This window comes from Micropterus salmoides, unplaced genomic scaffold (assembly GCF_014851395.1).
Source record: "Micropterus salmoides isolate LMB-PRFRI ecotype aquatic unplaced genomic scaffold, ASM1485139v1 Ms_hic_scaffold_2, whole genome shotgun sequence".
Taxonomy (NCBI): Eukaryota; Metazoa; Chordata; class Actinopteri; order Centrarchiformes; family Centrarchidae; genus Micropterus; species Micropterus salmoides.
The window spans coordinates 44434218-44461769 of record NW_024041150.1 but is presented as its reverse complement, the minus strand read 5'-3'; the positions used below and the strand labels follow the sequence as shown (position 1 = coordinate 44461769).

The 27552-nt window shown below is 40.7% G+C and overlaps 1 protein-coding gene across 2 annotated transcripts; it reads right to left on the bottom strand.

Moving 5' to 3' along the window:
- Positions 1–1454: 1454 nt before the first annotated feature.
- cysltr3 (cysteinyl leukotriene receptor 3) lies at positions 1455–23541 on the bottom strand. 2 transcript variants are annotated; one of them, XR_005445917.1, is made up of 6 exons: positions 23343–23541; positions 14063–14243; positions 6814–6981; positions 6564–6731; positions 2940–3976; positions 1455–2887 (listed from the first exon to the last, which is right to left on the bottom strand). XR_005445917.1 is itself a non-coding variant. In XM_038730532.1 (5 exons), the coding sequence occupies exons 1-5, from the start codon at positions 23347–23349 to the stop codon at positions 3457–3459; spliced, it is 1044 nt and encodes a 347-aa protein (XP_038586460.1). In that variant the 5' UTR covers positions 23350–23541; the 3' UTR covers positions 1455–3456. The 2 variants fall into 2 exon arrangements, 1 of the variants encoding a protein (XP_038586460.1); XM_038730532.1 differs by having other exon boundaries at positions 1455–3976.
- Positions 23542–27552: the final 4011 nt, after the last annotated feature.

Below are 27552 nucleotides of genomic sequence, written 5' to 3'. Positions count from 1 at the left end.
TTAATGTTTTTATTTACGTTATGTAGGTCGGGTAAGTTACGCAAGTAACATTACTTAGCTTACATAACATAAGGCACAAGTAACATTACTTCGCTTACATAACATAAGGCACAAGTAACATTACTTCGCTTACATAACATAAGGCACAAGTAACATTACTTAGCTTACATAACATAAGGCACAAGTAACATTACTTAGCTTACATAACATAAGGCACAAGTAACATTACTTAGCTTACATAACATAAGGCACAAGTAACATTACTTAGCTTACATAACATAAGGCACAAGTAACATTACTTCGCTTACATAACATAAGGCACAAGTAACATTACTTCGCTTACATAACATAAGGCACATAAGTAACGTTGTCATTTTAAGCCAAACCATGATTTCTTTTCTAAACCTAACCAAATTGTGCCATTTCACAACATTAGCTAGTTTTATTTTGAAAGAGTTGCACATTTATTGGCAGGCTCACAAAGTGTTAGACCAAAAACCCCAATACTTACCACCTCTACAATATCTAACTGGGAAAATCTAATAAAATAAACTGACATCTGTCTGCTGTTCCACCCATTGGTACTTTTATTAAGCAGAAAAATCCAACCAGCAGATCTGCTCTGAGAGGGGAGAGTGTGATCCCTTTCAGGTCCAGCTCCTTCAGCCAATCCTGCTTTTCTGTAAGAGCTTTTCAATTGTGGAACAACCCAACAACTGGAATAAGAAACTGCAAAACCTACCATACCGTCTCAGAAAGTCTCAAGGCCTGGCTTTTGAAAAGTCAAACATGTGAACATTTCTAAACTAAATAGTACATTGCGCATTTTATTATAACCGTTGTTATATAACTTGCTGCTAACATGGCCAGCTTTGCATGGCTTGGGTATATATGGAGTATCTTCTAGTATTTATTAGCAGTCTGACGAGTTCTTCTACAGTGCTGTTATGTGTCACATGTATATTACCATTTTATCAACCCTTAATGCATCTTTTTAGTCAGATAAACATAATATATATATATATATTAAAGAAACAAAAGTAGGTTGTGTGTTGTTGCTTCTTGTTGGTTGAATGAATGAACTTAATCGCTCACCAGCAATATACAATTTCCACAACAGCTCTCAGAGTCTAAAGGGAGTTTGTTGTCACTGTATTATCGTACTGATGTTTTACTGTTTCCACTTGCTCCGCATGGCTCATGTTCTGTTTTGAGAATTTGTGTTTTGTTGCTGTCTTTATGGTTTTGTTCTGTACATTTTTATAATTTTAAAGGTTTCTGAACATCTTGCTGAAGCACTGCAGTAGAAAGTTAAAACACTGGCACATCTACAGTAATGTCGATTAATGTGTCCTTACAAATAAATAAAAAACAAAGAGAAAAACAGTGAGACTGTGTTGCTCAAAAAGTCACTGCTGTGTTTTCAGTTTTGTCACGATGCATTTTCCAGCTGATCCAAGGGCTTTATATAGTTTATTAAGCTTAGAGGATTTTCTCAACACATAAAGGAACATTTTATCTTGCATTTTATGACAAGCATTCAACATTACCACCTCCACACATCCATCCACCCCACCACCCTCCTTAAGCCTCAAATATTCTTTAAATCGGACGCATACACGGACAGCTGCGGACCCCATGGACATGGACTACTTCAGTTTAGACTACTTTCTTGGCGGAGCAGTCTGATGACTCATTTTCAAAATACAACCATTTTGTTCTATGCAGGATAAAGAACAGTACTTGAGTCATCAGGTGTTTTTCTTTTAAACCATTGCTGAGATATTTGTACACATTTGACAGTTGAGATGCATCATGCAGTGGGAGAGGTTAACTGGAAAGCTCCCATGGCTTTATAAACTTTCTCCTCCTCAAGAGACCCTCCTCAGGATTTGACATCTTCTAGAGAAAATGACCCAGTAACCGCTGAATGTTTTCATTTCTGTAAATGTAAACAACATTATTCAGTGTGAATGGAGAGAAGAGAGGAGATGTTTCCTGTGTGACATTTATTAGAAGATTTTTCCGGTCTACGTGACTGAAACTTATTAGGATTATTCAAAAAAACAAAGAAACATGTAAACAATATCCTTCACTGGAAAACACATCATACGTTTATCATGTGATAAAACAACCATTTACATACAAACACACACAAATCTCACATACTCCTTAAAGACACCTTGTTAGTTTTAACTATATAGCTTAACTTTAAAAAAAATGCTCAGTAGCTTCCTGAAACAACGACAGAGCTCTGTGAGCTGGTTTGAGTCTGAACAAGAAGAAATATATTGAATATCACCAGGCTTACAGTGTACCTTCAGTCACTCGTATCAAAGAAAATCAGGCAGGTCAATCTTTAGTGCAAAACCTGCAGAGGGCGCTGTTACATGAACTTCAGACACACTAAAAGAGTTGTAGACTACACAGGGAAATGAAATTTATAAAATGTATTTTCCCCATTCTCTGTGTTAATTGTTTTTTATGAGTATTTATAGAAACTTCCTCTTTCCATATTCCTGTTAAACAAGTTTGGATGACTCATCCTGAATCACATTTCTCCAGTCACATAATATTTGTCTTACCGCTCGTATAAAACCACACTTGTCACGAGTTGGCAAAAACATTGACTACATTTTCAAATAAGGCTGCAACATCTTGACCCTTGATTCCTCAATGACACCATGACTCCTCAGTTTACCCTAGAACCCTCTTCAATGATGTTCAGACTCCTCAACAACACCCGGACTCTTCAATAACCCCTTGACCTCATTGAGACACCTGAACCCTCCTCAACAACTGCCGGGCCTGCTTAACAGCTTCTGTACTCCTCAGCATCCCATGGACTCCCCTTAATACCTGGATCCTCCCAAACCATATATGGACCCTTCTCACTGAAACTTGGACCCTCCTCAGTGACTCCACTATCCTACACGAACCTCCTCACAGACTCTTGGACCCCCCTCAATGACACCTACAATGGCCTCCATGATGAACCTCTAGTTTTATTAACAGCTCCGAAAGTTTGAAACTAAAGCTGTGAAGCAAAAACTGAACATTAGGAACTTCGTAATAAGTGACGTGAAGGAGGTTGTTTAAAGAAAAGAGTATGGACTCCATTGACTCCACTATCCTGCCCAGTGACATCCGTTCCCTTCTCAACAACACATGAACCTCCTCACAGACTCTTGGACGCTCCTGAATGACCACAGTCTGCAGAGCTGCCAGAGATTTCAGTTTTGTGCTTCACTTTATTTTCTTCTATTGAAAGTAGGAAAAGTAATTCCTTTACTTGTAGAAGAATGCTATAAATATTTATTTTCACTAAAATAAATAATATAAAAGTGCTGCCCCACCGATTTAAATACCCTCTTTGTGGTGTTTTCATTGACATGAAGCAGAAGATTTTATAAAGTAAGGAGGAAGTTTTTTGACAGCAGAGCTGACTCAGGTCTCTCAGGCGGTGCTTCTTCTCCTTATCATAGCCAGTCCCGACTTGAAGGACTCCCCCTTGCTGGACAGAGAGGATTGAGCGTCCCTCATGTTGTCTCTGAACTTCCTGGTGGAGTAGTAATACAGCAGTGGGTTCACCACGCTGTTGGACGCCGCCAGACACAGCGTCACCACCACTGCACGCTGCAGCGCCACAATGACGTCACACTTCCAACTGTTACACACGGCGTGCAGGTGCAGAGATCGAATCACGTGATATGGCAGGAAGCAGAGCAGGAAGGTCGCCGTCACCATGGTGACCAGGTACACGGAGCGTTGTTTGTTGCGACAACGATGGCTTCTGGACAGACTGCTGCCGTGGAGGTTGGAGCGGGCTCTCAGGCGTTTGACGAGTTTGCTGTAGCAAATAATGATCGTTAGGAAAGGCAGGAGGAAGCCAAAAGTCAGCGCCACGTAGTTTAGGACCAGGAGACGCCCCCAAGAGGAGGGGTTAGATGGCTCAAAGCAACGAGGAAACCCCGCCCTAAAAGGGAAAACAGAAAAACAAGCAAATAAATGAACCACCACTTACAAATCAATGTTCAATACTAGCGCTGTGACGAGACACTTAACCCACTAGACAGAGACACGGGACTGGGTTCAGATTATGATGGTGGCACCAGATGAAAAGAGAGGGGTCCCCAAATTTAATTTAAAATAGCATGAAAAAAGACGCTGTGCGCATTTACGCACGCGGTACAGCAGCATGAAGGGTAATTTATACTTGTGCGTCGAATCGACGGAGTACGCTACAGGGCTACGCAGAGGCCACGCCGGCTCCTGACATGCACCTCCTCAAAAATGTAACTACACGTCGAGTCGACGCGGACCGTAAGCTCTGTGATTGGTCGGCTGGGTAGCCTCGCAATGCCTCCGAGCCGACCGGAAGTATCCAGCGCTTTGAAGTAACTTATACTAGCAGCCAAAACGGCGGCTGTAACACGGTGAATCAACATATTTGACTGTCGCAACCCGAGCGAAATGACTCGTTTCGCTATCAGAATGTGATCCATTCGGTCGGTAACATTTGAAAAGGCTACACCAGCTGCACTTATACAATTTTACCCCCATTTACGTTAGCGGAGCGCTAAACCGGACATTAGCCTGCTCGGCTGGCAAAAGTCAACACGGTGGACGCTGCAGCGCTACTGCCGACTAGTGTTTGGGGGTGTAATCGCAGAATAACAGCGACACCTACGCTCAAGTATAAACCCATGGCTACGTGCGTAGCCTATGGCGTAGGTACGCACGTAGACCATACGCAGGAGTATAAATGAGCCTTTACATCGTTGATTATTTGGATCTCCCGACACTGACGTCAGCCTCTCTGATCATGAAAGTAAATCGTTAAAGCACAAACACCTGGGCTACAGAAATCTATTTACACATGATCCATCAGGGGAGCAACTGTCTTGTTAAGAGGAGCCGAGCTCACCCTGCACCCTGCCTACAATGTCGACCGACGGATTCCCGCAACAGCAAATAACGTTACTCTTTTACTCATGGATTTGTTTTTCTGGTGTCGAAATGTTTCTCTGTGTTGGTGAATTATTAAGAAAACAAAACACCACTTAATTTTGTGTTAAAGTGTGTTGTAACGCGTTACTGAGATTGTATAATGTTACAGATTTTCTTTTAATAATGCGTTATATTACTGCGTTACAGCAAAAAGCAATACATTACAACACTGACCACCTCGAACACCTTCTTATATGGACTTTTCTGTTATTTATAGCAGTAATACTTCTAGTACATTAATACTTTAATACCTTCCCCCAGTGTGTTGAACTATGAAGGGAAAGCCTGCCATGTGCGTTGGTACCATAACGTTTCAAAACGTAGCTATTTGACACTCTGTGAATGAGAATGGGCTGTTCGGAGACACGTGGTAACTTCACTTTTTAAAATGATGTTAGTTATCTGAAAAACAAAGGAAGTTTCTTAAGATCATTATTAATCTCTCATGACAGCCCTCTGCTGCAGCACTTGTGGGTTTGACTCTGTATTTACAGTGAGGGCTGCAGCAGCTGACATCCATCACAATAAATACACAGAAAATGACACTTTGAATACACACGAACCTCCGTCTGACATTAAACCGCAGGATGATCACAAATATGAAACACTGCTGTTTAATGAAACACATTCGAACAGGCTCCACGTTTACGCGGCCTTTCTTTTTAGCTCTTCAGACCATTAAAATGTACTCCAGTAAAAGTAATTATTCTATTTGTTCTGTTTCAGTCATCTTATCGTGTTCAAAGCAGCAGGATCTTCACGCCCAGAGCAAGCAGGACCGTTTCCACACAGAGAGCTTAACAACCTTTCCAATGTTAACAGAACGCATCAATGAAACCAGCGGCTGCCTGGAAGGAAACACTCCAAACTGCTTTAACTGCTTTGTCTTCATCATGAAGATGGTTTTGAAGACTAAAACAAAAAGCGGGGGAAAAAAACATCTATGCAAGATGATTTTAATAAAAAGTTAAAATAATTGAATACATTTAGAAAGACTCCAGTACTTGATGTATTTATAATGTTTTTAAAGTCACATAAATTACAAAGTTAACCAAGGAAAGTTAAAATGGACTTGTTTAAAGATATTCAAAGATGTTTCTCCTTCATCCAAGAGGCTTCTTCATTTCTGACTGAACGGCAAGGAGCTATTTAACCTCTGCGGGGTCGTTGCCAAGACGATCGATACCGCTTGGGTCATCGGTGCTCTTGGCTGTTTTTTTACGACGTTAAGTTCGTAAGTCCGTAAGTAAAATGTATAATTAAATTCTTTAAATGAAAAAAGCTACAAAGATAAAAAGGTCATGTTTACAAAAAGGAAACTAACTGTATTATTATTATATCCAATTTAGATATATTAAAGTATTTTACAAATAAAATAATAATATGAAATAAAAGTAAGTAAATGGAATTAAAAAGATATCATTTTAAAAATAAAATAAGAGATAAAAGTGATAGTAGCAACAGCAGCGACTCAGTTTGACAGAGCCTTTTAAAAGATATAAACAATGAAAACCTTTAAAAGATAAAATAATGTCTACTAATGTCGACCTCACCTGTTTGTCACCCCATTGGACAGGAAGGGGGCGGAGGCCAAGCCCACAAACACCCAGACACCCAAACACACAAACAAGATCCGAGTGGGCGTGGCTAGAACGCGGTGACGCAGGGGCCGGGACACGGCGAGCCAACGGAGCACGCTCAGCAGAGTGAGGAAGAGGATACTGAGAGAGGAAGAGTGTCAAGTCAGTGATTTTATCTTTTCATCATCATATGTGTGTGTGTGTGTGTGTGTGTGTTAGTTACCTCGTGTACAGGTTGACGTAGAAGCCGTAGACGAACAGTCGGCACAGCCAATCAGGGAAGTCCCACACCCCACCCCTGAAGTAATACGCCAATCGCAGTGGGAGGGTGAGAGAGAAGCTGCCGTCTGATAAGGCGAGGTTCATCATGACCACACAGGAGGCGGAGTTTCTGGACGGGAAACATGAAAAGAGAGTCAGAGCGGCCATGTTTTATCTGAGAACTTGAAAGGATCTTTAGTTGAGTAGCATGTAGCTGGACCGCAATCCTAGGACTGCATTTCTAGGACCCTTGTTTACTTTGATACTGTCAGCTGACTGGCTAGCTAACTAGCTAGCTTGCTATGTTACTCTTGACAGCCCCCCGCAGCCAATTACCCTTACCACAACCACACCGAGTGTGTGCCTAAACCTAAGTTATTGATTATATGCATGTCGACCGGCTAACCCTACAGCTGCGCCTCACGGCCGACGTGCTAGCAGGCAGGGTTAACCTCCTTCATGTTGCTGTGCATTACCACCACCACTCCACTAGATGGCGCTGTCGCAAAAAAGAATTACGGTCCTAGAACTAGGGTCCCAGGATTGCGGGGGTCCTGAAACGGCAGCCTCCAGTACTGCAGCTTCATAATATTGCTTTAGTTATAAAAAGTGTATTGAGCTGCATTTCCTTTAACGGCCTCTAGGTGCTGCTGTGATCTGGGGAAAGTGTTGTAGGACAGATTAAAGCTTTTCTACCTGAAGGGAAATCCACATAAAGCATCCTGATGTTTACATGTTGTGAAGGTATTAAGGGTATCTGTAATGATTGATCAAGGCCCCGATTGCTTATATTATAGACGTCTCCAGCAGCATCTTAATGCGCTGTGCTGCCTCTTTCTGCGGCGTCAAGAGTGAAACTGAATCCATTTACACTGACAGAGAAAGCACAGATGTTTGCATTGTAGAAATCAGAAATACACATATTGCAATTGAAACATGAGGATTAAAAGGAGATTATAAGATCTGAAGAAGGGGTTTGTGTTTTTTATTTTATGTTATTTGTTGGAGCAGCTGATAACAGCACAGGACAGATAAGACGTCCAGTTAGCCGTCTGATCAAACTGGACAAAATGTAGCTTTGTAGATTGTAGCCTTTATTTGAATAGGATGTTGACTATATAGACGTCAATATTTCCAACATATATCAATGCTACATGCAGGTTTACAACCTGGATTCATCTTTCATTGTCGTTATCTAATCAGTATTCCCAGTGAGAGGCCAAACACATGTAGGAAAACATTCTGGGTTTTATGTTTATATTGCTATTAAAGGTTAAAGGTTTGATCAGATGAGCTTTTAGAGGTTCCAATGTAAATATTTACAGCAGATTGTGTGCAGTTACTTTATCTCTTAATAAAATAGTTAATTATGAAGTACATGTCCGTAAACACAGAAACCTGCACCTGCAACTATTAACAAACATGTGTCACGGTTCGTGTGTCATTAGCTCCTGTTTAATTCTCGGCTAAGGCTGGTTTGGGTTCTGTAGTTTCTGTTTTTGGTCATGTCCTGGTTTGTGTTTTATTTTGCATCTGTTCCAGTCCTTATTGCCCTAACGTGTGTGTTTCTCAGAATCAGAAATACTTTTTTGATCCCCGAGGCACACCATCGGCATTGTGTTTGTGCTGGACTCAATCTGGCGACCCATCGATTTCCAAGCCAAGTCCCAGCAGACTGAGCTAATGTTGCCCTGTGTCAGTATTTAAGCCCCCAGTTCTGTTCAGTCTTTGTTGCGTCCTCGTTGTACGTTGAGTGTCCTTGTTTTTCTTGGATTACTCTGCTCACTCTTGGATTAAGTCTGGACTACAACCTTTGTTTGGACTTCTGATCACATAAGCCTGTTTAGTTTATTTAATAAATCACAAGAACTGAATCTTGCTTGTCAGTGTCTGGGTCCAACCGCCTAGTTTTCCTGCCTCTGCACTCAGCACCCCTTGACAACATGTCCTTGCACATGATTGGTTACTTAGGGTCACTGTTATTTCTGTTCTGAGACCGGGTTTTATGATCCAGTTATTAAGTTATTAATAGTAATAGTAGTTATTAACTCTACTTCTGTGCTCACTTTGAGAGAGGGCGTCAGCGTGGAAGGTTCACCTGCACCTCACTGAAATAGACAAAAAGGTGTTTTTGTTTAAAAGCCAAAGCAGCGTCCGGTCACATCATTGAATGAAAGCTACAGGCTGCAGCCGGTTTTTGTTGTAGCTCCACAGATATCTCACTCGCAGCTTTGTGGTGTCCATGTGGGTGTTTTTGACGGCACCATCCTGGACTGGAGATCCTTACTTTCTTTTTCATTTCAGCAAACGGATCATTGTTTATCGATATTTCAGGCACTCACACACCTGTGCTGCTGACGAGTCCCACTGTCAATCGTGGTATAATGTGATGTTTGCATAGAACATAAGGAAGCTCCGTGTTCACATCCCTGTGTGCCTGATTTGTATGCACTGTGGTAAGCAAATACCACGAAGGGTCACAAAATAAGCAACAGTGAGCAGTGTCTCTGTTCATCCTCTCCAGCCACTTTACTAATTTCCCACTCTCCTCCTTTGCCATTTTCCATCCACCCACCAGATGCCCTCGGACTTTCCCTTCTTTCCCCGTCACCTGGCTGCCCCACCCGTCCACACACCTGGGGCACGTTCAATCTGAACCGTTCAATGTGCACCGTTTTGCTACAGTTTGTCTCTGCGTCATTGTTTTTTGTGCTGCCCCTCACCCCCCTTCCTACTCTGCCTCTGACTGGCTCACCTTTACCCACCCGAACTCTCTACCCTTAACCAACAGAGGCAACGAGTAGGAGAGACCGAAGATGGTTGTAACATTTTTGACATTTCTGTCTGTAACTCGGAGCTCTTTTAAGACAGTGTTCAAAATACAAACTAGTTACATGTGTCTGCTATTAAATGGTGTAACTGTCATCTCTGCAAATACATCTAGCCTCAAACACAAGGAGTCAAACGTTACAGTCCACCCCATAGTCTGTGTTAGCTGTAACATGGTGGTGAAATGTAACATTATGCAATAAGGAAAATGATATTGAAAGCTTTTTTTTCATCATTATTTTTTAACATAAATGGTCTGTGTGTGCAGATGTGCAGTAACTGAATATTAGTGTGTGTGTGTGTGTGTTTGTTTATGTTTGTCTTGCACCATCACAGTGGTGACAGACATGTGGCTCTCCTGGAGGCCTCACGGGCCCTCAGAGAAGCCTACAGGTCTTACACTAATGTCTGAACATAATAATAAAACAATTAAACATTACATGCACTCAGGGTGCTACTTTTTCCCATGTGGAAAAAGGAATAAACTGAGCTTGTGCAGAGTGAATCAGGTGATTGGAGACAATGGATGTGTTAGAATAGCCCCGTGTTACAACCATCCCCCGTTCTCCTCTGCCAGCAAATCATAAGCAGAGTGGTCGGAAAGCCACCCCCCCCCCAGGTTTAATACACCCCTTCACCAGGATGTTCTCTGCTATTCTGGACGGCAACGACAGTGACTGTAACATCGAGCATATGTTTAAACAGATTTCAGAAGGCAATGAAAAGTCTTGAAAAACATATTTGGATGTTGTTACAAGCCTGTGTCACTTGTGAACTTCACTGTGAGATTTGTGAGTGGCTTTTTTGAGACTCCCTTGCCGTGGCTCGAAGGAATAATCTGTAGCAACTCAGATGGCTGCTTCCACTTCAGCCTGCCTGCCTGTACCTGCCTGTGAGCAAATCATTACACTCCACTGAAATCATCCTGCCAACTCGACTGTCTGCGTTTGATGTCAGGTGAATTGTATTTGTTTGGAAAGTAGAGATGTTCCTGGTCCGATCCAAGTATGACAGGGAAGGTGGTTCAAAACTATTAAGACCTTATAAGTTACTTTTTACTTATTACCAGAGGTGGGGACGCGAGTTTGACTTAAGTCGCACACATAGTGACTTCAGTCGTGAGACTCGTCCTCCACAGACTTCAGACTCGACTCGGACTCGAGGTGCAGGAATCGTGAACAATGTTTATTTTTACGTCTGATGAGCTTGCTGTTATTCCCCTCCCTGCATTACCTATAACCTGCCTACGTAACACGTAGTATCTGTTGCGTGCGGCCACAGATGAGAGGACAACAAACACCGGCAGCTGCTGAGCCATTCATCATAAACTTTGGCTTTAAAACTTCAAACAACAAGACCCAAACAAAGCACTGAAAGCAAAATAGGTTAGTAACCTGCGGTTAGTAAACATGTTTAGCTCAGCAATTGGCCATCTAACGTTAGCTTGCTTCTTGCTTCAGCTACGATCTACCTGAGGTTAACTCTGACTGTCGTTCATTATGAAAAGATGAATGAGCGTTTGTTCACTTAATAACGTAATCATTTACGTCCCGCTGGCTGCCATCACTTTAATTAATAACCTGCAAACAGGTTACAGGTTTATTGTTGATCATTTAACGTTACAGTTTTATTTAGTTATAACGTTACACTGGTTTGAGAGTCTGCAGGGTGTGTTGACTTTCAGTAGTTAAGCTGTCATTAATTGCAATGCACATTACATGGTTGTACTCTGTAAATGAAAAGCAGGTTACAGTTACAGTATTCCTCATAGCTCTGCAGTTTTATAAGCAGCCTGGATTGAACGCAGCAGCAGATACAACATTCGTAATAACCATAAGAGACTCTAGCTCAAAGACTTGTGAGAATCTCTGCTTATTACACCTTTAAAAAGTAGTAATATTTATTTACATATCACTTGGTATCAAAAGTAATTAGTTACATTACTTGATATATTACTAAAATTGGAAAGGATCTACAAGGGGGGCTAGTAAGCTCAATTAATAAAGTGCTCGCCCCTTGTTCAAAGGCTGAGTCATGTCGTTTTAAAGGTTTTGGAACAATAACCTCACAGAAGAAGTCAAGAATCAGACAAACTGCAAACAAATACTGCAGCCTCTCAATGCCAATAAATAAATAAATATATATATATAGAGAGAGAGAGAGACACACACCAGCAAAATAAGTCAGGAGCCAGAGTCAGAGAAAGGAAAGGAAGAAGGCACAAGATAAGGTAGAGAAGGGAGTGAGAGCCAAGATGTTTAACAACCCATGTTTAACAAGATGAACCAGCCTGACCCAACAGTCATTGCAAACCAGCAACTTCCACATAAGACACGAAGGTTTCAGGAGAAGAGGTTCAAGGAAAAGCCTTGGCTTCATTATTCTCCCAGTGCCAAAGGCATTTTTTTGCTTTCATTGCATGCAACCCTTCTAACGACAGAACAGCACTACAACAAAAAACATGGATCCAGCTTTTGTCTCAACTGGTTTCAAAATTGGAAAAAAGCCAACGACAAATTTACCAGCTGTGTCAAGGTCATAAAGTGGTGATAAGAACATACCTCAAAGAAAAAAGAAGCAATGATACACGGCTACACACAGTGAAGGAGTAGAGGGAGAGGCTGGATCATAATGTTCAAAATAAGAAAGTCAATATGATTTCTTGCCCACCAAAGTCTAGCTCTCCATGGTACTGATGAAGGGAATGTAAAGCAACTTCTGCAACTGAGAACAGAGGATGACGATGTGCTTAACGCCCACCAACAATTACACCAGCGCTGAAATTAAAAATGAGATTTTCAATCTCATGGCGGAACGTCATTGTTAGGAAAAATTACAGTGGATAGAAAAAGTCTACACAGCCCTGTTAAAATGCCAGGTTCTTATGATGTAAAATAATGAGACAAAGATAAATCATGTCAGAACTTTTCCCACCTTTAATGTGACCTATTATGTGAACAATTCAATAGAAAAACACTAGAAAAATAAAAAACCTCAAATAACCTGGTTGCATAAGTGTGCAAACCCTTAGATTAATAATTTGTTGAAGCACCTTTTGACTTTATTACAGCAGTCAGTCTTTTTGGGTAGGAGTCTATTAGCATGGCACATCTTGATGTGGCAATATTTGCCCACTCTTCTTTGCAAAAGCGCTACAAATCTGTCACATTGCGAGGACATCGCCGGTGCACAGCCCTCTTCAGATCACCCCACAGATGTTCAATTGGATTCAGGTCTTCGCTCTGGCTGGGCCATTCCAAAACATTAATCTTCTTCTGGTGAAGCCATGCTTCTGTGGATTTGGATGTGTGCTTTGGGTCGTTGTCGTGCTGAAAGGTGAACTTCCTCTTCACATTTTCCCACATGCTTTTGGGGGACTTGATGTTTGTTTTTGCAAACTTCCGTCTCGCCACCCTACCCCATTCATATGAAGAATACGGGAGATAGTTGTCACATGTACCACACAGCCAGCACCTCCCTGAAATTCCTGCAGTTCCTTTAATGTTGCTGTAAGCCTCTTGGAAGCCTCCCTGACTGTTTCCTTTTCGTCTTTTCATCCATTTTGGAGGGACGTCCAGTTCTTGGTAAAGTCACAGTTGTGCCATGTTTTCTCCACTTGATGATGACTGTCTTCACTGTGTTCCATGGAAATTCTTTTGTACCCGTCTCCTGACTTACAGTATGTCTTTCAACAATGAGATCTCTCTGATGCTTTGAAAGCTCTCTGAGGACCATGGCTAGAAGTTCAGGCAGTGCTCCAAGAGAAGCAACCTCTCACTGAGCTGGGCATTGAGACCATCCAGAAGCCGGAAATCCAGAGACCTCCTCGCTACACAGGAAATGCAGTAGAACAAATTGGAAAGCATGCTAGTCGAAGGATAGGTGGAAGAAGCTGTTGTCAGTCTTTCCCAAGAAATTAACCACCACACCCTGACTTTTGTTGCTGTGTTAATTGGGAAACCCTGCTAGGTATGTGGTAACTGTTTTAGGTTGTAAAAGCAATTAATTAAATTAAAGGGTAACAGTAACTGGTATCTACACCAGTAAAAAAAATTTCTGGGGAAGGACCCACCCACATTTTATTTTGCTTCAATTGCCCATGCTTTATTATTTGAGTTTATTTTTTGCTTTGTGCCTTTCTACTTCACTGAAAACAAGAAAAACACAACAAAGTGAAATAGATCTGAAAAAAGGGTGATACAACCAATTTTAGTAGCTGATTTAGTTACAAACTAACTAGTTGTTACTAAGCCTCCAGTGTCGACTTTACGACCAAACTTAGGAGAGAACTTACACACACAGCTGGTGAAACCCAGAGATGATGTTGAAGGTTGAAAATGAAGTCAGTGAAGGAACCTCACAAAGATTTAGAGACATGTTACCTGCGGCTGCGCTGCAGGAAAAAGACGGCCAGCGCTCCAATGTTGCAGAGAAACGCCACAGGAAACAGCAGCAGGTAGGTGAAGGTGTAGGCGCGGTACTTGAACGCATCATCGTTATGGAAACACTTCACCAACTCGGAGGTGTTGTTGCTGCCGCCACTTTGATTGGTTGGCAGGTGTCCTACAAAATACATCACAATACACATTATTTGCTCTGAATACATGTAAATGCACAGAGTTTATTGACACAAATATGTCACTATAAGTCACAATAATGGCTGGATACAACCTTCACAAAAGGCAAGGTGGGTCTGTTGCCTGAGAAGATATGCTGCAAAGCACCTGCTGCTGCTCATAACATTTATTCAATTATTTCATTTAGCTGAAGCGATACAATTACAAGCTTACAATTGCCATATATGTCAGAGGTCGCACGCCTCTGGAGCAACTAGGGGTTAAGTGTTTTGCTCGAGACACATTGGTAGATGTGTCACAGTGGGGAATTGAACTCGGGTTTCCCACACCAAAGGCATGTGTCTTATTCCAGATACTGCAGATGATACCGCTGTGGTCAGCCTATTGGACCAGGATGAAGTCAACATGGCCCAGTTCTTAATGACTTTGTGAAGCTTGACATTTGAATCTGAACACATCTAAGACCAAAGAACTGAGTTTATATTTATGGACGTGATGCTACACCACCCACTCTAAGATCAGAGGAGACGACAAAGAGGTGACGATGTATGTAAGTAAGTATCTTGGCCTTCTTATAGATCACAAACTCTCCTGGGACCAATGTGCTGATGCCCTTTTAAGATGGACCATCAGTGTATTTATTTCCCTTGAAAATGGAGCAACAGCTGTACCTAATTTTTTTCAGCACACACGCAGAACGGACAGCTGGTCCTGAGAAGATGTTTATCACCATAGAGCTTAACAGCTTTGAGTAAGTGCATAGTAAAAACTGAACATGAGCGTATAGAAACTTTTATCAACCCATATAACTGATACTGTCATGGTTTTGGGTTTTTGTTTGTTTTATTTTGTAGTGTCCTTCCTTTTGTGTCTTGTTATCCTCTCCTCACTTGTGTATTGAGTTAGTCTGTTCTCCTCAGTCTGTGCCAGATCCTCTTCTTCTCTTTGTCAAGTGTCCCAGCGGGATACCAGTGGTATGTGTTTTTTGGACCATCTCCTGGACTTTGGACTTCTTGGCTTTTGTGTCTTACCAGCTCCCTTTAGGATTTGTTTGATGTTTTGGCTGCTTAACCGGTTTCACCCTTGCCTGCCTTCACATTCTCTGTAAGCCTGTACGCACTTTGACTTTATCATTGAAGGATTCCATAGAACTGAACTGTGTCCGTGTTTGAATTAACAGTGACAAAAACTATGAAAGTAGATACTTATTAGTAGATTTATAGGTTACTACAGTAAAACTGTCCCTTTTGCGATATATTTTATACACAGACTGTTGTTGTAGCAGATTCCCTGTACACCATATAATTATGTTTGCAGATGATACCGCCTTGGTCAGCCTGTTGGACCAGAATGAAGTCGAACATCGTCCAGTTCTAAATGACTTTGTCGACTGGTGAGAAGCCTGACATTTGAATCCGAACACATCTAAAGCCAAAGAACTGAGTTTATATTTGTAGACATGATGCTACACCACCCATTCTAAAATAAGAGGAGAGAAGAGATCGAGGTGGTGATGTATGTAAGTGTCCTGGTCTTCTTATAGATCACAAACTCTCCTGGGACCAATGTGCTGATGTTCTTTTAAGAAAGGCCAACAGTGTATTTATTTCCATAGAAAACGGAGCAACAGCTGTGCCTGATTTTTTTCAGCACACACGCAGAATGGACAGTTTGCGAACCCTGAGAAGATGTTTACTGAATTTGACAAAACCTTACCCCACCTTGAGTGGAAGAGGTGAGATAACAGGAGCCAGGAGGGAAGTGGGGGACTTAATTTATCTTGTATCGCTACAAGGGGAAGTAAAATGCCTACACTAAAGCCTGGAAGTTCCCCCTTACAACATCTTACGTCAGGCTGTGACGTCGTACATCAGCTTCTGAGGATAGCTGTATATCAACACGCACGTTTGGAAAAGGAAGAGCCGTCTAAGAGTGGAGACGAGGCCAGGTTTAAGGAGTCAAAGTACAGGTTTAGCAAGGCGCTGCGAGATGCTAAACAGCTGTACTCAGAGAGAGTACAACACCAGTTCTCAAGAAATGTCTCTGCTTCTGTCTGGAGAGGCTTAAGACAAATCACCAGCTACAAACCTAGAGCCCCCCACACCTTGAACGACTCCCGCCATGCCAACGAGTTGAACCAGTTTTACTGTCGCTTTGAAAGACAGCTCTACTTCCTCCTCCTTTCTTACTATCGCAGAGAGGGATGTCAACAGACTGTTCAGGAGGCAGAAACCTCCAAAGTCTCCCCATCCACCCTGAAGCACTGTGCTAATCAGCTGTCTCCGGGGTTCACAGACATTTTTAACACATGCCATGTGCCATCCTTCTTCAAAGCCTCCACCATCATCCCTGTCCTGGACTGGACTCACCAGGAACCTACGCCAGGATCCTGTTTGTGGATTTCAGCTCTGCTTTCAATACCATCTTCCCAGCTCTGCTGCAAGACAAGCTCTCCTAGCTGAACGTGCCTGACTCCACCTGCAGGTGGATCACAGACTTCCTGACGGACAGGAAGCAGCACGTGAAGATGGGAAAACATGTCTCTGATTCCAGGACCATCAGCACCAGTTCACCTCAGGGCTGTGCTCTTCTCCCTGTACACCAACAGCTGCACCTCCAGTCACCAGTCTGTCAACCTCCTTTGCGGATATCACCACCCTCATTGGGCTCATCTCTGGGGGGGATGAGTCCGCCTACAGGTGGGACATTGACCATCTGGTGACCTGGTGCAGCCAGAACAGTCTGGAGCTCAACGCTCTGAAGACAGTGGAGATGCTTGTGGACTTTTGAAAGAGCCCAGCCCCACCCTCCCCCATCATCCTGTGTGACTCCACAGTCTCCACTGTGAACATCACCTCCCTCACCAAGAAGGCCCAGCAGAGGATGGACTTCCTGCGGCAGGTGAAGAAGTTCAGCCTGCCAAAGACAATGATTCTACTGCGCCATCATTGAGTTCGTCCTCACCTCCTCCATCACCATCTGGTACGCTGCTGCCACTGCCAGGGACAAGGGCAGACTGCAGCGCATCATTCGCTCTGCAGAGAAGGTGATTGGTTGCCACCACATAGGGCTTTACTCACTTTTGTTACCAGCAGTTTAGACATTAACGGCTGTGTGATGTACACACACTACTTTAGCAAAGTGTCATTTCTTCAATGTTGTCAAATGAAACTGTAAGTAACGTTACATAACTACATACAAAACTTACGTAACCTAAGTAACTTCACTAAAAACAATCAATGTAGACTTTTATTTTGTTGTTGTTGAAACGAACACCAGTCTCCTGGGCAAAAGTCCAGTTTCTGATTACACTACAGGGCTTCCCCCAGTGCATTGAACTTTGATGCTAAGGGGATCCCCCAGTGCTTTACAAACTGGTGCTAAGGGATCTTGATCATGCGATGGGAAATATACTCATTTCTATTCACTGATCAAAACAATTTTTTCAGAAATTTCACATTGTTGGAAATAAGCAAAGCAGTAATGAGAGGTAAAATCATATCGTATTCGTCGTACATGAAAAAACTGCAGCAAGAACTGGAATATGACTTAGAGCAAAGGATTAAACCTCTAACAAGAGGATATTCCAACAACCCCAGTAAACATGTAAGCATAAATTGAGTTAATTTAAAACACAACTAAAAAAAACACAGTTCCTCATCCATCAACTCTAATATGAAAACTTTCAGTACAGCAATAAATTAAGTAAATATTTAGCAAATCTACCACAACGCTAAAAAGAGAAAGTAATTATTCCAGTCTTCAGGATATAAATAATATCTGAATGTCATCCCATAGATTGAAACGCTAACTACCCTGGCAAGGAAATGAAGCGTCATTACCACCTTCAATTCAGTAAAAAACGCATTGCAGTGCAAAATCAGTGGCAAGATGACATCTCTCAGCAACTGACTGAAAAAAAATTAGACCTACTCTGTCCAAACAATACCGTTTGATTAACTGTGCACATCAAACAATTCAAAAACAGTCGTCCTCTCCTGAAAGATTTGCGCTCGTCTCCTCAGTGCCATCACAAACCCCTACTGGCAACTGTTAATCACCTGAGAGACCTCTCGAACTGTCATAAATAACTGCAAGAGTGATTCTTAGCTTTAAGAAATTTCATTACTTGTCTTTATACTTTTATAGTTTGTAAGTAGGAGCAAATTACATGAAATCTCTGTACTTTAGACTAAAAGGGCCTTGATCACATTTAGGTCACATTTATGCAGAAATACAGAAAACAACTACTATTTTTTAAAGGGTTTGAAACTTCTAGTTTAATCTTCAACAATCATTAAGTAAACTTACGTTTTTTATGTAAAATCTTAATCTGTAAAGTAACTAATAAATACAGCTGTAGAATAAGTGTTGTGTGGTAAAAGTATACATTTTCCCTGTGTTGTAATGCACAAAAAGTATAAAGTTGCATAAAATGAAAATACTCAATGTTGTATTTAAGTACAATGAGTTTCTTTTCCACCAATGTATGTACCAGTATATGTGTTAAAACAATAACTTTATATTATTAATATTATTATAACATTAAATAAAAAGTTTACTGTTGTACAACACTGTGTACAATGTACAATATTTGCAGCCCTAAGGGGATGGACGATGTGCATACCACATTGTATCTCAAGCACACCAGATAGTATCAGTTTCTCCAGAGACTTTCTGGTACACAGCAGATAGTATCTCAAGAGCACCAGATTTATTTTTTTACCAATGTCCTTATAGGGGTCCATATAATATTACTGTATTGTGGGTGGTGGTGATGGAGCAGAGGATAAGACACATGCCTTTGTTGTGATACACCCGGGTTCAAATCCACAGTGCGGGACCGATGTGTTCCTAAGCAAGATACTTAACCCCTAGTTGCCCCAGAGGTGTGCGACCTCTGACATATATAGCAATTGTAAGTCTCTGAATAAAAGCGTCAGCTAAAAAAACCCAACTATATGTATTTTTACAGGTTACACTTTGTTTGGATAGTTTATTGAGTATTTGTAACATTTAAACAGCTTATTAGTTGAGATTCAACAATTCAACAGTTCCACAAATAAAACCATTTTCTGATATTAATGTTTGATAATGGCAAATGTTAGTGTATTCATTATAATTTTAGATAATATGACTAACTATAAATCTTTCCACTACTAAAACATTGATTCCAGTAACAACAGTTTCATTTCTGTGGGTTGTTTTAATTCTTTAAATCCTTGTGCAAGAAAAATGCTAGACTAACTTATCAATAATCATAACCATTCATGCAGAACAAATTCAACATTTTATACGTTTGCCGTAGCACGTGACCGCTTTTTAAATTCTCCGCCCCTTCCAGGCTGTGATTGGTCGGTTCACAAATGACAAAAGTGACATTGATCAGCAATTTTATGCACACGCTTAGATAAAAAAGCACCCAAATTTCTCCCTACTCTGTCAACACCTGTGGAGAGGGCAGAAAAGAGTACAGGAAGCTTGTGAGAAGGGCCGGTACGGTACGCCAAAAAACAAAATGTAGAATTGCTGTTAGGCTGCACATCAGTTAGTACACTTCAAGCACTGGTTCCAGCTCTAGTCAAGTCAAATCAAGTCCATTTTATTTATAAAGCACATTTAAAATCAACCAGAGTTGACCAAAGTGCTGAACACAGTTATATGATCCATCCATCACTTAACCAGCGTACAAGGTCGCGGGCAATTATACGATAAGTAATAAACAAAACAAAACAAAAAACAACTAATAAGCTGTTTAAATGTTACAAATACTCAATAAACTATCCAAATAAAGTGTAACCTGTAAAAATACATGTAGTTGGTTTTAACTATAAATAGGCCAATCAATTTATAACACACAACAAAAAGATAGAAAAACTAGACAGTTACATATAAACACAGGTGTCCCTAAACAAACTTAATCGCCAAAGAATAAAAAAATGCGTTTTAAGATGAGACTTAAAGGTTTCTGTGGTGTGGGGCGATCTGATAATGAAGAGAAGTTTATTCCAGGCTTCCACGGAGAAGGCACGATCACCCTGTTTTCATACAAGATGGCTGAAAGGGATTGATTAGATGATCTGAGGGGTCTGGAAGAGTGATAAAACGTTCAGAGATCCGAAATATAAAAAGGAGCCAGTCCATGTAGTGCCTTAAAAACAATTAACAGCTCCTCTATATTTGACTCTAATACACCTGGGTACAGTTAAACACACAGGCTGACTCTGCAGGCTGACACAGGCATTACTTTTCAGTAAACAAAGCCGAGATCTCCTACCGAAAGTAAACACGCTTCAGACCAAACACAAACAAGCAAGAAGCTGGTGGGTGTTTGCGTGTGTGGGGGCATTTTTTGCTATATTCATAGGGTCCGACCAGCTTTGTGGGGACCAAAATGCTGGAACCCACAAGTTTAAAGGGCTGCTTGAGTGTTAAGACTTGATTTTAGAGGTAGAAGTAGGTCAAGTTTAGGATAATGGTTAAGGCATGTAGACGGTGAAGGTGATGAAAAGCATAATAGTTCCCCTTTTTATTCTCAAGAACCTAATGTGACGACCTGTGAAGTGATGGAAACATGAGAGTGAGAAAGTGTGTGTGTGTGTGTGTGTGTGTGTGTGTGTGTGTGTGTGGTATGTAAACCAGGCCAAACCTGTCAGCCGGTTTTAAACAGAGCTGCTTTCATTATACAAACACAAGACGGTGACCTGCTGAAAAACACAAACCACTTTTGTTCTCGGTATGTAAATCTGAAGTCTGTTGCCGGTTTAACTGCCTGCTTATCTAACAAAATGTAAATTACTGGAGATATGATGCACTTCATGTATTCTAATATAAGATCACATGTAGTACTGTAAAGAGGAGGGTAACCAATAGTTCACAGTTCAAAGTGTTTCCTGGAGGTAATGTTTACCCTGGGAAGGTTGCTGCTGTAATGAACTTGTTAATCATTTGTTTAAAAAAAGTAAAATGACCTACAGTTAGGCATGAAATACAAAGACCTCCTGTGTTCATATGGATTTCAACTGATGTTTATGACATTTTATTAAACAGCACATGCTTACACAACAACACATTGTTATATGTGTTACAGTGACCGGCTACAAAATAAATGAATACATTAAAGATGTCTCAAATGTGCTTTATAGTAAAATGCATGTGCACTAATTATAATAATTAAATAATACTTGAAATTGAAGGTATATTTTGTTGAGAATACATCCATACTGCTACTTTTGAATATAATTTTAGTTTAATTTTTACTTGTAACAGTAGTATTTCCGTAGAGATATTACAAGTTTTACTTTAGTGGGAAGCAGACAAAGCCTCCAGCACACTGTCCATCCCTTAACAAGTTAATAAAGTGAGAGCAAGTGATGGACAGAGTGTTATGTGTTTGCTTCAACAGTTTGTGATTATATGCGTCTGTCACTGAGACTTTATGGCTGCAAGAAAAAGTGTTTCTTCCACCGACTGGAACACTTGCTCACATCTGAACACACGAATATCCCTGGACTGCTATGTCATTATTACTTTTTAGAATAATAATTTGTTCTTTGCACACATTTTACTTAACATCTGACTATAATGAATGTTTGAATATTTGCATTTATTTATGTTGTCTTTTGTAATTTTACATTTCTGGCTCCTGTGACAATTAAATTTCCCTCCAGAATTAATAAAGTCATCTATCACCACTCGAACACTTAAGCGTCATTTTTACAGCATGTGGAAAAGGGTCTACTTGCACGTTTCGAGGATTTCTGAATCTTCATCCACACTTTTCATTGATTTAAACAGGTCTGGTGTTCAGCTCGTTGACGACTGTTTCCATGGATGGAGGAACATCTGAGCCAATTAGAGCTTTGTCCATGAGATCAAGACTTTGGGTCAAAAAGTCCAGCTCTCCAATCCAGGATTACCAACTACTTCTACATCCAGTGAAGTCTTACTCAGGGTGGCTGTGATTTTGTTAGAGCAGCTCGTCCCTTCTTGTTGTTTTTGTCAAGTGTGTTACACTTGTTTGTACAAAGGCACTCAGTTGTTGCTATCTCAGACCATGGGTGGACCTAAGACAATGGGCTCCCGCGCACAGATATGTAAAACGCACCCCACCCCTACTGCAAAGACTAAAATAGACATTTAAAATAGACCTCCTTTGTCATTTTGAGTCGAGTCAATTTGATTCATTAAGCCCAATATCACAAATGCAACTTTGCCTCAAAGAACTTTACAATCTGCACACCGTCCGCCTTCCACCCTCAAAAAAACACGTTTAACAGGAAGAAATGAAAGCCTCATACGTCGACTGAATGTCTAACTCTCGGCAAGAGAGTGAAAATAGTTTCCCAAAATGTGGATGTTTTAGTTTAAATCAACGTGTTTTCTTCTATTGTATAAAAATAAACATCTACTACTCTGCTCCTGTAAAACTCTCAACATCTCTTCAACATCCATCCTCCTCATCTGTGAAGAATGTTTAAGTGAAATTCCCACATATTTCTCCCAACCTAAACAAACACTGGTGTGCTGCATGGCCTGACGGCCGTGTCCTCTGGCCTCCTCACTGATTATTTGTCTATAATTCTTACTCTGTTTAAGTTAGTCAGTAAATAGGCTACTGAAAAAAGTACAAGAAGTCGTTAAATGCACCTTCTGCTTTTTATGATTCTAAACCCCTAGAAGATCACTTTTTCTTTAAATATTCATTTTTATTTGAGCATTTGATGAATTCCTCAGTGCTCCATGCAGGAACACTCTTCACTTCATCTAAACAATAATTCACCAAAGTTGGCGACAAAATGCATAAAATACAACACAGCAAAAACAGGTTTCCCCTGAATCCAGGGGTTATCCAAGGTTATTTTTAAAGCTGATCAACTGGAACAACCGCTCAGCAAACACTCTCCACCAGAGAAGAAGAACCAGAAGACTAAATGTTTAGTACCATTATTGAATTTTGAGAATTTAATCTTCTCTGGGAGCTTAAAATTAATTTCACAGGTGGGGAGTTTGCTTTAAACCTGAACGGTTGTTTTCTCTCAGCCTCTCCCTGGTAGTCAGTTGTATCTTTAAAGTCGTCACTCACCGTTCATCCTGTCACAGCTTCATTTCTCCAATGACTGTTTGTTCATTCATCTGTCCATCCGTCTGGTTATCTCCACTCTGCCTTGCTGGTTTTTATTTCAGTCCAACACTGTCATTCAGCATTCAAATCCTCCGACGAGACTGTTTGTGGGCGTGTTGGATTTCCATGGAAGTAGGAGTACACACGCACGCACATGCAGGCAAAGCCAGCGCACACTCAACATTCCTCACGTTATGACACAGACCTCAGCAGGCAGAAATACCTGACAAACATTTTCCTAAACATCAAGGCTCCTCAGACTTCTCGACCTGGGGCATCTTTAGCCAACCAGCTCTCGGTGTAAGTTTCTTTAAATAGAACAAGAGCAGTAACAGGATGGTTGGGTTCTCTTCTGTCTGCCAGATTGCTTAAAGTTACATGAACAAACACACACACACACACACACACACACACACACACACACACACACACACACACAGACAGACAGAAATTAAAAACATTCAGGGAAAGTGTAAACAACAAAAGCAAACACAACATTTAATGTTGGACCCTGCGGACACAATTAAGGCATCAATTTAAGAGACATGAGCGGATGCAACGATTAACTGATTAGTCAAAAGATAGGAGACTAACCGGTAGTTAGGTAGTTTGCATTCACTGGTCACAGCTTCTCAAAAGGGGGCGTTTGTGTTTTGTAGTAAACTGAATATCTGTGGATTGTAGGTCAGACAGAAGCTTTCAGTCATTTCTGATGAGTCTGAACACGGAGCCTGTTCTCCCTGTTTTCCTTTCAACATGAGATCATCAAACATCCCTCGTATCACGAGTCTTTCTATCTTTCTTTAATCCTTGGAATGATCGAAGCATGAGCATCACTGAGATATCCAGAGCGTTTCCTCCACTGGAGAGCGCCACCTATCTGCCACAAACTGAACTCTCTTTGTTGCCTGATTGATGGGCTGAGGTTGAAAAGTAAAAAAAAATCTAAATCCATCCATCTAAAGGTGGACAACACGGTGGAAAAGGCCTGTAAGGTACCAGTCACCTAATAATGGAACTCACTACCACTCACCCTCCTGCCCACCCATATTTATCAACATGAATCCCAATTACCACAGAGTTTCCCACAGAATGACAGCATAACTTTGGCAAGAGAGAGAGAGAGAGAGAGAGGGAGCGACCGAGTGAGAGGAGGTGCTGGGTGCAGCTCTGTGATCAAATCGACTTTACCCATTTTAAATACTAATAAAAAAATGTGTCAGCATTGATAACGTGGCAGGCCCCACAAAAATATCAGTGTGTGGGAAAGACTGAAATAATACATTACCTTTGCTGTAGAGGTCATCCTTGATCATTGCCTTTACTAAGGCCAATGTTTCATCATCTGTGACTGAAGAAAAATTAATTACTGATATTGCAGAAGTCTGGCAATACATTGACCAAAAATAACTAATGCAAACAGAGCGTTAGCAGCCGAACGTTCTCGCATATGGGTCTCAGTTATTGTTGACAATTCAAAACATATGCATATTAGCAAGTTACGGCTTAAGAGAGCAAAGGTAGCCAATGGCAACTTACATAGTGATGATGGTTGTCCTTTATCCGTCATGGTCGGTGATTTATTTTTTGTTTTTTATTGTAGAAAATTTTAATACAACACTTTATAGCTTATTTCAACAGCCCGAAACATAAAATGGTGTTGAAACAACAACAAAGTCAAAAGAAAGAAGGAAATTGTGAGAGTGTTATTCAAGTATAATGCGTGTCTGTATTCGGCATTCTCTCCTTTCCTTTCCTAAAGGATGTTATACAATCTAGTGAGCTTGTTTTAAGAGCTGTAGCAGTTGATGTTTGCTTGTTGCAGATGTATCAGTATTGCTATACACCAGAGGTTTTCAAAGTGGGTATTTTTATTATTGGCCACACAGAAACGCAGGTCACTGAAACTGAACATTTTTGAAAACTTGTCGTGTAAAAAATTCAAGACTTTGGCCAGATAAAAAGGCTTGAACTTTTACCGACATGTTGATTATCAACAGAATCAGATACCACTTGGAGTACAAGAGTTTCCCCGGAGAGGGTCAGAGATCGATGCTAAATAGAGCCCCGTTCTTTTACCAGAACAGAGACCCGAGTTGACATGAAAACCATGTAACAACTGACTTGCAACTTCTTCCGGACTTCCTTATATAGCTCTGCCTCTAAGCGTTACATAATCTCTCGGCTCTCTTTCATGCTGCACCTGCATGTATCTGGAGAAATTCACAGATATTTGGTCATCTCTCTTTTCTCATTGTTTTCTGACCTTTTAGCCTTTAGTGAATTTTTATTTTTATACCACTAAGTCTGTTGCATTCGTGGCCTGGCTGCACTGCTCCCCCTCTCTGTGTCCTTGGCATGCTTACTCATAATATTTCAACCAGAACCTGACTTTGCAGAATAAGTTGGTGTCTTTTGCGCTGTGCGCTGGAGACAGGGCGTTTTTACTGTGCACTGTTCTTCTGCTGAGCCCAGGCAGTCAGACACAGAGAGAAGCACACACACACACACACACAGAGCTACAGAGTTTTAACACTGTGATCTTAACTTTTGCTGTCTATATGGAATATGAATATACTGGTGTCTGTTTTGTAACCAGTTTTCACACAAGTCTGCCTCTACATTCCTGAGGGGGGTATGATTCAACCTTATCAATAACCTCATCATTAAAGGCAATAACAATCAAACTATAAGATAACTATGATTACAATAAAAATAACACTTCAAATGATGTAGACTATTATGACTATAATAATTAATGATAACAATTTAGACAATTTAGAATTTACCCATGAAACTGCTGCCAGGGTGAAGATTTTATGAAACACCGGTTGCAGTCTTGTAGACTGTAAATGTCAGATGTGTGCCACTGCCTGCTTTATTTATGATTTTATTGGGCTCTGATTGGCTAATGTGGCTTTATGGTTTGGTTCATATTGCAGCCTGGCATGCTCTTGACAGCGCTTGATAGCGTGTTTTTGTATTTTTTAAATCAAAGGAGGAAAAACTCCGGTTATAAGAATACCCTTGTACGTGTGGACTATATCTTAGTGTCTCCATTTCATACTTAATACTTTCATGCATAATTTTCATTCAAAAGTCATACTTACCTACATATTTTGGTTAAAATAAAAGGAATTCTTGTAAAACAAGCTTTTGGCTGACACATTGCTATTTGATTATTTAAACTCAAATAACAACGTCGTTATCAAACTCAATTTTTTTTACATGTTTACATTTTTGTTATTTTTGTGATTGGTCAAGTGCAAACTTGTATGAGGGATTTGCACCCAAAATGCAGGAGACTTCAAAGTCAGCTACAGTTGGTAATATAAAATAATACAATAATAAATAAAAAAAGCTGGCAGTCCAAGGAACAAAGAGTCCAAAGTGCACGAGTAACAGGAATCCAGGGAACATAAATATACGTAGGTATTTCGAAAGAAGAAGACCAAACAATCCAAAATCAGGAGGAGTGGCATAACGAACAATCTGGCAAGAACAAACAGAACGAGCAAACTTAAACAAAGAAAGAGGGGGCGGCAGGGTAACAGGTGGCACAAGGAATCAGGGCAGACAGGAAAAAACACGGCCACGAAACTGAAAAAGCATCAAGATGAGGAACGAGAACACAGAGGAAGGAAGTGAATAACATCTATAACAGGAAACACCACAATTATAACAGGACCATTACATGTAGAGTGACATTATTTAATCAGAATCAGAATCAGAATAAGCTTTTTTCACCAGGAATGTGTACACATACGAGGAATTTGATTCTGGTTTGTTAAATGCTCACGATGTGCTTACTTATACAATAATACAGTAATAAAATCAAACACAGGCTACACTATGGAGAACACATATATACACACACTATAAACAAAAACAAAATAGAGAGATTGAGACAATAGTGAAAAGAGCAGAGTTCAAAGGATGCAGGAGTAAATTATTATTACCATTATTGTTATTATTATGTACATGTCGGAGGTGGATGTGATATACAGGTACACATACACACACAAGCAAACATGTTCACAGTGCAAAGGATGCTGGAATAAATATGTATTATGTGCAGGTGTTATGGACAGCATGTAGTGCTGCTGTTACAGCTGACCCTTTGCTCTGAATAATGTGACAAACTATTTCCATACTGCAAGAGTAATAGACT